Source organism: Schistocerca americana, chromosome 5, assembly GCF_021461395.2.
Source record: "Schistocerca americana isolate TAMUIC-IGC-003095 chromosome 5, iqSchAmer2.1, whole genome shotgun sequence".
Lineage (NCBI taxonomy): Eukaryota > Metazoa > Arthropoda > Insecta > Orthoptera > Acrididae > Schistocerca > Schistocerca americana.
Window position 1 is genome coordinate 501,424,610 of NC_060123.1, and position 15,129 is coordinate 501,439,738.

The 15,129-nt window shown below is 37.6% G+C and overlaps 1 protein-coding gene across 5 annotated transcripts in view; it reads right to left on the reverse strand.

Moving 5' to 3' along the window:
* The window catches only part of LOC124615287 (aldehyde dehydrogenase, dimeric NADP-preferring), a 332,089-nt gene that overhangs the window by 47,419 nt on the left and 269,541 nt on the right, over positions 1-15,129 (reverse strand). For all 5 annotated transcript variants that reach the window (XM_047143061.1, XM_047143059.1, XM_047143060.1 and 2 more), the window contains exons 3-7: positions 6,525-6,668; positions 6,057-6,152; positions 5,710-5,931; positions 401-564; positions 43-273 (exon numbers count right to left, since the gene is read on the reverse strand). In XM_047143061.1, coding sequence (XP_046999017.1) covers positions 43-273; positions 401-564; positions 5,710-5,931; positions 6,057-6,152; positions 6,525-6,668 — 857 coding nt within the window. The remainder of the gene's footprint in view (positions 1-42; positions 274-400; positions 565-5,709; positions 5,932-6,056; positions 6,153-6,524; positions 6,669-15,129) is intronic.

Sequence of the window (15,129 nt, forward strand, 5' to 3'; positions counted from 1 at the left end):
TTAATTAGTAATAGACATAGGATATTAAAATCCAAAACTTACTGGAATTGCCTATCAGAGATAATTCGGCACAGATCAGGCGAGTCCTTTGGATTATCTCCGTACCATTCTTTGAGTATTTCTTTAGCTTTAGCAATAAAATTCCTCTCCACTTCCTTAGAACATAGCACATAGTCAGGTGCTATACAAGTTTGACCAGCATTGATGCACTTTCCCCAAAGAATACGTTTTGCAGCTATATCCATATTTACAGTGGAATCAATGTACACAGGACTGTGGACAATGAACTGTAACTGTACATGGGTCCAAATAAATATGCACTATGCAAACAATTACTTATTACAAGTGAGGAATTTCCGCCTCCATTAACATCAAAATTTCAAATTAATCTGGATTTTACCTTTTACCACCTAGTTCCAAGGTGGTAGGAGTCAAATGTTCATTGGCTGCTGCTCTCACAATTTTACCAACATGTGTTGAGCCAGTGTAAAAGATATAGTCAAAACGTTCTTTCAGCAATTCAGTTGTTTCTGGTACTCCACCCTGAACAACATGGTAACATTCCTAAAAAAAAAAAAATAAATAAATAAATAAAATAAATAAATAAATAAATAAAAAATTCAAACAATCAGAAAAAGGAAAAACAGCAAACATTATGTTCAATGGGTAATAATTTCTGTTTATGAAAACTGTCATTCCACTTAGAGATGGTTACAAATATTATGCAAAGGATAGATGGCTGCTCACCATGCAGTGGAGATGTTGAGTCACAGACAGCCATAATAAAAGAACCACTAAACAAGAAAGCTTTTGGCCAAAAGGCCTTCTTTTACTGTAGACACACACATATTGACTCAAGCACAATTCACACACACATGACCACTATCTCTGGTTGCCGAGACCAGCCTGTCAGGAACTGTGCATGGTGGGCGAAGCAATTTGGGTGGGGGTGGGGGTGGGTGGTAAAGGGAAGACTGGGGCAGGGAGGAGGAGGTGACAGTAAAATGCTGCTTGTGGGAGCATACAGGGACATGATAGGGAAAGGGTAAGGCAGCTATGTGCAGTCAAGAGGTTAGATGTCAGGCAGGTGGGGGGAGGCAGGAAAGGATAGAAGTAAAGAGACAGTAAGTGCATTGGTAGAATAGAAGGCTGTGTAGCGATGGAGCAGGAACAGGGAAGGGGATAACCAGCTGTCTCTTGGCCACAGTTTATCAGTAGCCATTCACGCGGACAGACATGCCCATGTAGAATGCAGCAATGTGATTGCAGTTTAGCCTGTAGATCACATGACTGCTTTCACAGATAGCACGGCCTTTGACAGGATAGGTGATGCTTGTGACCAGAGTGGCGTAGGTACTGGTGGGAGGATGTATGGGACTGGTCTTGCATCTAGGTCTATTACAGGGATACGAGCCTTGAGGTGAGAGGTTGGGAGCAGTGGTAGAGTATGAATGGACGAGGATATCGTGTAGGTTCGGTGGGCGGCGGAGTACCACTGTGGGGAGGTAGGGGTGGAACAGATAGTGGGTAGGATTAGAAAAGCATTGCATTCATAATAATTTCCTGATTAATAAACAATATTAATAACATATCAATATAATAGAAGGAAACATTCCACGTGGGAAAAATTATATATAAAAACAAAGATGAGGTGACTTACTGAACGAAAGCGCTGGCAGGTCGATAGACACACAAACAAACACAAACATACATACAAAATTCAAGCTTTCGCAACAAACTGTTGCCTCATCAGGAAAGAGGGAAGGAGAGGGGAAGACGAAAGGAAGTGGGTTTTAAGGGAGAGGGTAAGGAGTCATTCCAATCCCGGGAGCCGAAAGACTTACCTTAGGGGGAAAAAAGGACAGGTATACACTCGCACACACGCACATATCCATCCACACATACAGACACAAGCAGACATATTTAAAGACAAAGAGTTTGGGCAGAGATGTCAGTCGAGGCAGAAGTGTAGAGGCAAAGAAGTTGTTGAAAGACAGGTAAGGCCTCGACTGACATCTCTGCCCAAACTCTTTGTCTTTAAATATGTCTGCTTGTGTCTGTATGTGTGGATGGATATGTGCGTGTGTGCGAGTGTATACCTGTCCTTTTTTCCCCCTAAGGTAAGTCTTTCGGCTCCCGGGATTGGAATGACTCCTTACCCTCTCCCTTAAAACCCACTTCCTTTCGTCTTCCCCTCTCCTTCCCTCTTTCCTGATGAGGCAACAGTTTGTTGCGAAAGCTTGAATTTTGTGTGTATGTTTGTGTTTGTTTGTGTGTCTATCGACCTGCCAGTGCTTTCGTTCGGTAAGTCACCTCATCTTTGTTTTTATATATAATATTAATAACATAGTATCAGTATTTAGTAAACTCATAAAAAAGGATTTTTAGGGACAAGAAGTGCCAATTTGTGCTTCAGGAAAGCTTTAGTGTTTATGACTGCTTTATACAGAAGTAGTAGTTGCACATTCTCCAATTAGCTCAAACAGCATGTAAGTCATAAGCAGTATCATGTCTCACAGCACCATATAATGTACATTTGCCATCAGGTTGAACTGAAGCTCATTCACAATCCAGTTGAAGCTCAAATTTACATGGCAATATCTACAATCAAGGGCACACTATGGATAGGTATGCACTAAGATATTTATTCAGAGAACTTCCATAAAAGAAATACTTGCAACAAGTTCTGAAAAGTAAATATCTGTTTACTCTCATCATATAACAATTCACAACACACTGCACTATCTAGCAATGTGCATTTACATTGTTTATTAATTTGCATATTATACCTAGCTTTGTATTATTGCCCATAATTTTTCCGTGGGGATGTTTTGATCATGATACGTCTATCGTCAAAAAGGAAGTGTGTGTTCTATGAGGAAGCTCATAAGATGAAATTTCTTCCTTCACTGCAACAAGATGTTGTGCCACTGTATACAGCAAAAGAGGTATATGATCAATTCAGACACAAGTATTCCAATTTCGCCTCTGTCATTCTAAATTTAACATAAAAATAATATTTTTAGCTGCAATAGTACTGGGCACCTTCTCAGAATTTTTTCTGCAAATGCAACAATCTGTACAATGCGACAACCTGTTAAACATCTCACTGAATGTATTTCTTTGCCATGTTAACCGATTCTTATATTGCTGGATGATAGAACAATTTATTATTTCTAAATGAAAATCACAAAATGAGGATTTGCTACAGTGTTTTTCGATTACAAGTATTTGCTTGTTTAAGTTCCTTCACAAGATTAAATGTAACAGCCACAAATTAACCGTATTAAATGTTTCATCAGGTATACCACTGTTTCATTCAGCTGGGATGTCATCACTCGGAAACGTCAAACACTTACTGGTAGGCCTGCACCATAGTAATAATCCATTCTGGATAAGTTTCATATGAAAGGTACAAATTACTCCACGTCAGCACTGGGGTTCAACAGAGTTTTTCAGAATGTTAATCATTTGGTAAAAGGCACAAGAGGATTGTTAACAATCAACACAAGAGGAACGTTAACAATCAGTATGAAAAAATACGGGCATATTTCTTACAATTATTTATTTTTGGGGCTCCGTATGTCAATCGACGGAATCCTTAAAGGATGACTTTATTGTCCCTCCATCTGTCTGTTAAGACCCCTTTTTCTCAGGAATGGGTAGAAGTATCAAGTTGAAATTTATGCCGAATACTATGCAGTTGAAATAATTAAAGCTTCTAAGTCCATATAACCAAAATATACAGCTATATATGTCACATATTTTGATACTCGCAAACTCAATCATCAAATCTATAAATGAACTATCTATATACATGTCAGACCTGATGATCTAGCAGTGAAGTGCACGCCTGGAAACTGAGAGGTCATGGGATCAATTCCTGGTCAGACCATACATTTTTCAGTCTTTGTTTTAGCCTGCACTTCACCTCTCAATGATAATAGGAGCCAGCAGACACAACACATGGTTTGGATTGTGTGTTAAACTGTATTTTCCCTTTCCCTACATATATACATAATTAAGTCTGCATAGAGCCCTTAGAGCACGAGTCCTATTGCACTTGTTCATTTTTTTTAAAGGGTAACTAACTTCATGTGTTGGTAGAACAGTATTGAAGCTTACAGTACTCTTTTTTAACTGAATGGGATGAATGCCAGAATGTGACATTTTTAATATGCCAAAAGCAGCAAAGAACTGTAATTTCAATTTACTTGTGGTAACCAATGAGAAAGAACACACACTTGAATTATTTCATCTCCTATGCATTATTGCTATCTTTTTTTTGTCTTTGTAAAAAGGCAGATTTCTTTTAGATGAAAATGGCAAAAATGTAACTGAAAATCTGAGGTACTTTACAAGCATATTTGTATGTCTACATATTTCATGAGATATTTGTCACAAGCATCGCATCTCATCTCATGGATGTTTACTCTATAACATGTTTTTCTAGCATACAAGTACAGATGTGAATAAACTTCCATATCTACTTTTATATCCACATCGATAATGTGCAAACAACACACAGATCCATACTGCACAAATGACCAGGAGGTGCATAGCAGACAGCACTTGCCACTGTACCATTTTTTATGGTTTATCCCCATTCCATTCATGCGTAGAGGTGGGAAGATGATGATAAATGCCTCAGTGCGTGTTGCAATTAGTCTGATCTGGTCTTTGTCATCCATGTGGGAGCAATACATAGAGTTTCAGTACACTGCTAGATTCATCGTTTGACACTTGGTCTTGAAACATCATAAGTAAGCTTTTGAGGAATAGTTTGTCTTCAAGCATGTGTCAGGTTAGTTTTTTCAGCATTTTCATGACCTATTCCTGTGGGTCAAACAAGTTATCATTTGCACTGCCCTTCTTGGCATACATTCAATATCTGGTGTTAGATCTAATGGTACTGTTACCACCCAACTGAGAAATATTTATATGCTGATAGAATTTTGATAAGCTGCCTGGATATTCAGTCCTTGTATTTTTGTTTAGGTAAAGATACAATTTTGTTTCACACTCATATACGCACAGAAAGATAATGTTCAAAAACATTACAGGAAATTCACAAGGTCATATTATTTTGCTGTGGTGGAAGGGCTTATGTAACTAACAGTATCACACCTGTACACCCATGCACACTGAGTAGTACAGTTTGTTCCATGTCAAACATACACCTCAGGAATTGTATGATTCATTTGTCATTTGTAGTCAACCACTATTAAATTATGATGCTTACAGCACCATCTATTGCCACATTTTTTAACTATTTATTTTTCTTCTGTCATACGTTTTCCCCCTTCTCTGATAATATTCTGTTGCAAATTTGACGTCGTTCTGCCCAGTGGTGTTATTTCTATAGTGGTTTGAAAGTTTAACTATAATTGTAATCACCCTGTATATCAGCACAGTGGTAGGAAATATACAGCAGCTATTAAATACAATTTTAGGAGAAGCTTGTTTGATACTAATTTGTCTGTATCAGATTTAACTCAAGTAAAATAGTTGTGTCACCTTAAATATAGTTCATTATTAATGCCATTTAATACCACTGCTTCTCTTTGTTAATAAATAATTTTACTCATTCCGCATTTCTGAAAAAGCTCTTTAATTACTAGGCCTTCAGGACATGTGATATAAATGAACAGACCAAACAAGGGTGTTAACATAGAAGCAGTAATAACAGTAACAGTTGGAACACATTACCTGATCTAAGTACTTTGGAAGTAACTCAGCTATGAGTTCCGAAGATCGAACAGCCACTTCTGATGGTTTCAGCACAACACAGTTACCTGCGGCTATAGCACCAGCCATTGGCAACAGAGATAACTGCAGTGGATAATTCCATGCACCAATAATTAAAACTACACCATAAGGCTCCTTAAAAATTAATACGTCATCCATTAAATTGACAAATCCTTTCGCTGGCTGTCAACAAAAGAAAATAAATTTCCAATAAGATCTTTAGAAATTCTTCACCACATATATGCTTCACAAAAATATCATCATGGTTATCTTGTTTTAATATGGTTAAGTGATTCATAACAGTATACCTTATCAGGCTTCATCCATTCTTCCAAATTCATCAATGTATTTGTTAGGTCATATTTTAGAAACTCTACTTCTGTGACAAGGGCCTCTTGTTTGCACTGAAAAATAATGAAAATAAGATTGTATTAATAGTAAAACCAATTTACTAGCCAGAAATAGCTCCACATATTACTACATCCAGTGACCTGAACACCCAACTAAAATTCAAGAAATCACTTGATTAATTGTAGCTGAACAGGAGAAACGGTTTTAAAATGAAAAAACTGAGACAAATAACCAAAAATAAAGTTGACAAATAAATTCTCTCTTTCTGTCATATTTAAATGGTAATATTTATTTGCTGCTTGCTCTACGTACGTATTACTTCTAATACAGCATTCCGAAATTAGGAGTAACTTTAAACAAAATCACACTAATGTGAAAGTTAGTATCAGTTACAATGACAACAAATTTCAGGATATGTTACTCACTTTTCGGAGATCTGATGCTAAAGCTGCAATCATTGCACCTTCATTCTCTTCATACATTTTGTACAATTGTTTCAACTGCTTTTCACGAAATGCTGCTGGTTTTGTTTGGCCGCTATTAAAGGCATCCCGAGCCCGTTGCACAATCTGTACCAAGAAATAATGAAACATTAATCTATTTCTCAAAGCACTAAATAAACTAATGGAAGATAGAACACAGAAATAAAGACAGTGAACCATTCCAAAAATTAATACATAAATTTGTCAGATTATTTCCATTACACAGCACTGGTTTGAAAATGGCGAAGACAATGTCTGACTTTTCTATTTAATGTAATACAATTCCTTAGAGTGTAATGATTTTTCACTGCCACTGCCACCGCCACCACCACCACCACCACCAGCAGCAGCAGCAGCAGCAATAATGTGGATTAAGAGCAGTAGCAGTCGGGGTGGTGGTGGAGGTGGTGGTGCAAGGTACTTGTCAGTTCCTTTTAAAATGGTGTAATTGCTACAATGGAAGGCAAACAAAAGTTCATCTAATGATGACTTAACAGTGCTCTTTATTGTGGCCAGCATACTGTTAAAACAATAAATACCTGGGGGAGTGGGATTGGAAGGGTGGAGGGAGGGGAGGGATGGGATGGGTGGAGATTGTGGTACAGGCACACAACTGCAGGAGGGGAGGGAGGAAAGGGGAAGGAGATTACACCATTGACTACATTTACACACTGTGGTAATTCTGAAGTGATATGGGTAAGTTACACATTTAGGTTTAACTTTAACAACACTGTAGACACTGGCAGCATTCCAAGTTAAAACCTGATGCATTACATTATTGTTCAAAACAGTATTAACAATCTGTATGACAAACAATATATTTTAGGTGCGAAAAACTTTTGTAATCACCTTCATTTGGATAGGCTGATACTTTCTGACTCCATACTGGAATTAGCCAAATAGGTTCTTCATTACAACATATGTACAGGGTGAGTCACTAACTATTGACACCAAGAATAACTCTGAAAATATGATAGGAGCTGAAAAGTTTGTGGGACAAAAGTTGCATGGGATAACGGGGGCCATAATATGACGATGGTTTTTTGTTGCTAGGTGGCGTCGCTTCAGAGATATGAAGGAAAACTTTGCTTTTTAAATGGGATACTATAGTTTAGTATTTTCTGATAGCGGCTATAGAGACGAATCCAGTGATGTGTAACAGTAAGGCCTTTGAAGGTCAACAAGGTGGCATGAACGTCCATTTACAGAAGGTGTTCGAAATGATGACCAGTGGTATCAATGTAGTGCTGCAATCATCTTATCATGGATTGAGTGGTATTCCTTATCACATAGGCACTTATCGAAGCACATGCTCTGACAAATCTCTCTCACATATCTTCAATTGTAGTTGGAACATCTTTATAAACAATGTCTTTTATGAAACCCCACAAGAAAAAATCCAGAGATGTCAAGTCTGGCAAACAAGCCAGCCACGACAGATCTCCTCCGCATCCAATCCAATGATTTGGGAATTGTCTCTGCAAGTCATTTCTAGCCATCAGCAAAAAACGTGCCAGACACCCATCGCGTTGATACCACATTCTGCTCCCTGTTCCTAAAGGTAATTCTTCCAATAACAGACCTAATATTTCTTGCAGGAATTGGTGCACTTCCTACTATTAAGATTTCCATCAATGAAATAGGGGCCTATAATTCTGTCCTCCAGAATCATACACCATACATTCACCGACCACGGTTTTTGGTGTGCAACTTGCCGCAGCAGTGGATCTTAAGTTGCCCAATAATCCACGTTATGCAAATTAACATTTCCATGGTCCGTGAATGTAGCCTCATCAATGAATAAAATCAAATTAATAAATGTGTCGCCCCTCTGAATCTGAAGTTGAGCCCATCGGCAGAATTCAATGCGATGCATACAACTCGTACCAGTTAATTCTTGGTGGAGACTGATATGGTAAGGATGATACTTATGGCGGTATAGAACATGAACAACACTACTCTGGCTCATGCCAGATTCCCCTGTGATTTGAAGCGAACTAACACGAGGATCTCGAATCAAGTGGCAAGGGTACCAATTTCCGTTTCCTCATTAGTAACTTTCCTTTGCCAGATATGTTTCTGATGCATTAAAGGTCCACTGTTGTTCTCAATTTATTATACACACATTTAAATGTACGATGTGTAAGGTGAGTACGTTGAGGATATCTTTCAGCGTAGAAGTCTCTAGCTCTCACTGAATTTTGTTGGTATTCTCCATAAATGAGAAGCATATCAACTTGTTCTTCGAAGGAATACATCATCCACATTCGCTTGATTCGACGATACTAGTCTTATCATTCCTATTAGTGTTGTATTGTGAAACCGTCGAATGATGTTTACATGTCAATGGCACATTAGATGGATATGCTGTATTAGGTGAATATTTACTATTTGCATGATATAGGAGAGAGAATTGTCGGAGCATGTGCTTCGATAAGTGCCGATTTTTTATGGCTCCCGTTGTCCCATGCAACTTTTGCCCCCACAAACTTTTCAGCTCTTATCATATTTTCGGAGTTATTCTACGTGGCAGTAGTTAGTGGCTCACCCTGTATACAATGCATCTGATGAGCACACATTAAAGAATATTTCTTACACAATTGCTAAATGCCACATTGAAATCTTTCCCTGGTTTCAAGGGAGTAGCCATTATAGCTTTCCGTTTGAAGCCAGGGCAATATCTTTCTGATCACATCTTGTTAAAAAGTTGCACGGGAATGTCTCTTGGATTTTTGGATTCAGCTGTTGCAACATGTCTTAGTGAATACTGTTTGGTCATGGACTATATTTTTCACCATATATAAAGCAATTCTAACTCTCACAAGAGGAAAGATTTGCTGTACATCTGAGTTTTTCAAAATGAAGTCAGATCTTCTTTTCCCTGGTTGTCAGGGGTACTAGGAAATATCATTTTGTAATTCACGAGTTCTTGTACTTACTCTGCACTGTTTGCATTATAACATATGGTGATACATTACAAATGTCATTTTTTTGTACAACAAATATGTCAATTCAACCCTCTCTCCCAGAATTTCTCTTGATTATTTCCACTTAGCCACTAGACAACACTTTCAGAAGATATTGATCCTTTGTGTTTACAACCTTTTCATAGATCAACTGCAGTTTGTCACTGTATGCCTTTTTTAGTTTAATGTGTACAGCTTATAGTACAAATTTCACACATTTTATATTAAAATCATACATTTTGCATTAAAATCATCTACTACAGTGAACCTGAGACAAACACTGAATAGTTGCCATCAATACCATGAAATTCATTAATAGAATATTATTATTCAAAAGTTACGGTAGACTACAGTCATTTTCCATTACAGACCTTGTACAAGATTCATACAAAAGATTTAAGTTCATCCTGCTATCTATACACAGTTACTTAAAACAGTCTTTTCCATGGTTTGTTTATACTCAGTGAACACCTAATGATTTTCTAGAAGGTTTATTAAACCTGATAGAATGCATCTGCTAATGGAACTGCACCTTCTGGAGATTTCTATGTTGTACCATAGGCTGTCATTAACTTGGTTCCTGAAGCTCTTATTATATCAAACTTTTTTCTGCAGCTCTCAAAGTCAAAACACTGCTCTATTTGATATGGTTGAAGTGTGAAGTTGACATGGTACAGGACAGATGTTCGGTCAAAGATACAGTAACAACTGAATCATATATTTTAAATTTTAAAAAAATTATTGAGCAGATTTATTATTACTATCACTACTGAGACTAATGAGTTCCTTGTTCACAACAGTAAATCTGTTAACAACCCAAAGTTTGGTTTGAACACCAAAGTGCTTTACTGGCTGTGGTCTTATTGGAGGTGGTATGCTCTTGTCCTCCTCTGACGTTTGAACTGGCTAACCCAGCCAATTATAGAGGGACCAAATCAGCAAATATCTTGTTAACAAATATTGTCAGAGGTGAAAGAAGTCGTAAGTGACAGACAAAAATCCTACGACCAATGGGGAATCCAACCTGAGACCTCTGGATCTGTAGTCTATCAGTTTACCACTGGGCTATTCCTTGTTCTCTTAAATCTTGGAATCAAAGTGGATATAGCTATCATCACTTTCTGTTCCACAATAATTGTTGCATGATATCTGCTCTTCATTACAGTGACCACTAAATGCTCAGCCTCACACAAATACAATCCTGCAAATATAATTAATGTTCATTATGTCTTTCCACTGAGCAGTGGATATTCAGCTTTTACTCAAATCCAAAAGACAGTAAATTCCATGCTGCCAAATTGTGTCTTCAATATAATGTTGCAAGACAAACCAATGAGATTTTCTTCTCCAAAGGAAATAAATTCAGATTTAGCATTGGCTTTCTTGAATTATTTTATAAGGCAAGTGATCTTCAAATATCATCAGTATTTACATCAACACATTTTATTCATTATTTTCAAATATAAGTATGTATACATCTAAAATAAGTATTTTGTCCTTGAAGTAATGCTTTGCAAAGGAGAAGAGATGTATGTGACTAATTTTTCAATTAATTGCATTTTGACATTCAACATCACATGCTCATTCTGTGGCTGATGGCACTGAAGCAAACACCCATTTGGGTTTTTTTTTCTTTTTTTTTTCGTAAATTTCCTGAGAAATTAAAAACTGTGTGCCAGACTGGTAGACAGAACTTCTATAAATTTTGGAAAGTAGGAGATGAGGTACAACTCTGAAGTTTAGTTGGTAGAGCACTTGCCTGCAAAGGGCAATGTTATCAGGTAAACAGCCCAATACATAGTTCTACATTGCACACTATTCTGCAGATTGAAAATTTATTCTGGAAAGCATTATTTGCTCTTAACAAAATGCTTAGAAAACATATGTTTTGTTGATTTAGCTGATTTAACTTTACAGTCAAGAAATTGTGATGTTTATCAACAATGCATGAATGAATGGTTCAGGGTGGTGTTTCAACTTACTCGGAAATAGAAACTGCTACCAATATTTTCAAACAATATGCACACCTTAGTTTCTCTTCAATGTCATCATTTGTTGACATTAAGCAAAACCTAAAATAGATGACATATTTGTGATGTGTTTGTTTCATTAAACACTTGCCACTCTGCGGTGTGCGCTCTCAACATCAACAGACATGTATAAACTTTTAGAGTGTGTGCAAGAACAGCTTTTAGTAGAGCCATTAGGCACACCTAAAAGTGAAAGTGATACACTTTCTTGTTTTCAGAATTAATAGTCCCTTTCTTGGAGTGGTCTACCATTCTTCTCACTACTTTGGTACAGAAAGAGCTGAAATGTGCAGCTATAAAACTCTTTTACAGTTTACTCATAGACATAGAATGCCTGAAAGATAGATAGAAGTCTTCTGAAAAAAGGTGTTTCTCCTTAAGAACTCCTATACCAGAGACGAATCCTTATGTGGAGATAATTTTAAAGAAATAAAACTGTAAATAGCCAGCATGTAGCCATATGAATATTATCTTTTTTTTTAATTTTTGTTTATATATAAGTGTTCTATGTTTTTCTGTTGATACATTCCACATCATAGCTTTCACATGAATTTGATCCATGGACCAACTAACCAACCAACCAACCAACAGGTGGGGTACCTCTCATTCTGCAATCTAAGTGACCCACTCCTCCATTTAACCTTTCTATCCCTCTCCCTTCCATGAGGAAGAAACTATCAGTTCCAAAAATAGGAAGTACATCACTTTTTCTGTTATATGAGTATACTGGCAGTGCTATACATTTCACCTCCTGAAACTAAGAAATGTCTCACAATTTATTAGTTTTCTTGAGTGAATTTTCCCTTGATACAATTACAAGAATAACTTAAGAATCACCATGTCTCAAAAAAACACAAATAAGTACATATTGTTAAACACTACAGAACAGTGAAAGTGGTGGCTGTGAGGAGAATACATATTGTTGAACACTACAGAACAGTGAAAGTGGTGGCTGTGAGGAGAATGTCTGCTCTCCCACCTCTGGAGTTTAATTGTCCTGTAACTGCCAGCAGCAGGCTTCCCCTGTAAATGCAATTTGTGGTCAGTGTGAAATTCCTGGTATATATGCTATCCAGGTGGCATCACAGTCAAACAACAACTACAAAGCAAATACCTATCACTGACAGAGTTTATGAAGCTACACCATCACATTATATTTACACTGCTGTGGCCAGCATAGTTCACTCACATCCAACAGCTGTTGCTACTTCACTACAGTATAGTTTGATTGCAGTCAGTCAAGGTTTCAGAGGGCAGCAGAAAAAGAACAGCAGTGAACATCACTTGTCACATGTACAACACACTGTAGGTCATATAACTCACACAGTATGTCATTGCAAAGCTGCATGCAAGAATGCAATCAGAATTTACAATGCACACATAAACGTTACTACATAGATTAGACCTGCATGGAATGTACCTTACAAAAAAGGAAGCAAAATGAAGATTTGGGTTTAATATTTCATCACAATGATGAGGTCATTGCAGACGGAACACAACCTTTGATTGGGGATGTACACTATGACCAATCAGTCTGGAAATATTTAGGCTGTGCAGATGGCCTCATGCCATCTGCCTCTGTTAAATGTAAACTGTTGTGTCTCTTGTTTCCTATTCTGTTCACTTCTTTGTTCAAACTCTTAGACTGGCAGTCCATCTCTACCTCTGCCACAGGGCGAGCCTTTCTGTATTCAATTGTCGAGAATATATTGAAAGTTTTCTTTAAGCCATTGGCTTCTACAGTTGTCTCAAAGCCAGTCACAGGTTTCAAGTCCGTTATTGCATTGCCGACTGTAAGACGAGCCGAGCACTTTTAGATTCTTCTTAGTGTTTCCTCTTCTCTGTCAACAGATGACAAGACATGTTAAATACCACTGAGTGGTGTGAAATACACACTATTTCTTCCAGAAATTGCGTAGTGTGCAAAGTGAGGGAAAAGAAAAGAGATACGGGGAATGAGTGTGAGAAATGTCTAGCGGTGTTGCACATATCTGTATATTTTGGGGGTATACCACAGCAACAAAAACTTCTAAAACAGTATTATCTCCACTCTTCAATAAATAGTAAGGATAGATTTACAAATAATTGCTATCAAAAAAATTACATAATTCTGAGGACAGCGTGTAAGACAAAATACGCTGTTCCTTGTAAATTTATGTAGTAAATATCGGATCAACTAGGGAGAAAAATATTAGTAAGTCAATTGGATAATTAACTGTTTTATTTTGCTGCCTCCCCTCAAACACTCAACCATCCCACCCTGCACGTAATACAGCGAAGGATGGGGAGGAAGTCTGTGCCCTTTCAAAGGGACTACCTTCATATTCATCTTAAGTGATTTAGGGACATCACAGAAAATCTAAATTGGGATAGTCATGTGGGAACCTCACTCAGTGTGGTGCAGTGGTAAAACATTGGATTCCCACTCTGGAGGACGTTGGTTCAAATCCACATTCAGCCATTCTGATATTAGTTTTCAGTTGTTTCCCTTAATTACTTATGAGAAATATCTGGCTAACTCTTTTTTTTTTAAATGATACGGTCAATTTCCTTTTGTCTTCCTTCCCCTTTTGAGCTGTCACCTTCAGGATTACAAGTCCAATGTCTTACCACAACACTTCACACGGTCTACCTTACGCCCGATTGCAAATGTATGTCAATGGATTTTCATTCATCCTCTCGGTATCCTTTACTGTTGCAGATGGTGTGTAATATTGGAATATTTTGTGGTGGCCCTGAAGCACAGCCATCGTTTCCCAGAGCACCTGGGCACACAATTTGGGAACCACTGCTCTAACAGATGAGGAAACAAGGATAACTATTTGCAATATTATGTTTTCCACAAATCCAAATATTCCATTATTATTTATTTAATAGTGTCTTGTCTACAATGTTACAATGTAACTTTTTTAAGGTAAAATGAAATAAATAAAATTATGAAATGGGAACCTCTGTCAAATTCCTTTCCTACTCTCCCTAATTATTCGCCACACTCTTAATACCTCAATGAACATATAGCCAAGTTTCCTCCCATTCCACAGATTTGAACCCTCACAGTGCTAAGCTGCCTGTCTAACTGTACAGCAATCCTATCACCTTGGAACAGTCTGGAGGATTTTGGTGTGTGTGTGTGTGTGTGTGTGTGTGTGAGAGAGAGAGAGAGAGAGAGAGAGAGAGAGAGAGAGAGAACAAAGTGGTGAGTCCTGCTTGTGGTGTTGTACACTTAATCCTGGATATGTTGTGTCTGTATTCAAACAGCACCAACTTCTTGTACAGTGTTCTGTCTACTCCAATTACCTTGCACATTGCTGGCTTCCTTCTGTGCACCAGCCCCCCATATCAGTGTAACCAAGTTCAGGAGAACTAACTGGGCGGGAAATTGGAACACATATTTGATACCTGTGGTTCATGGAGATCCAGAGGAAAACTAGTTACCTACATTTCAACAAGTTTATGCATTTAAGTAATTATAAAGCACCTGGAATGACACAACCGAAAGACTGGCTGCTAAGAAATGCTGGACCCTTGCTCCTACTCAATTCAACAACAGAC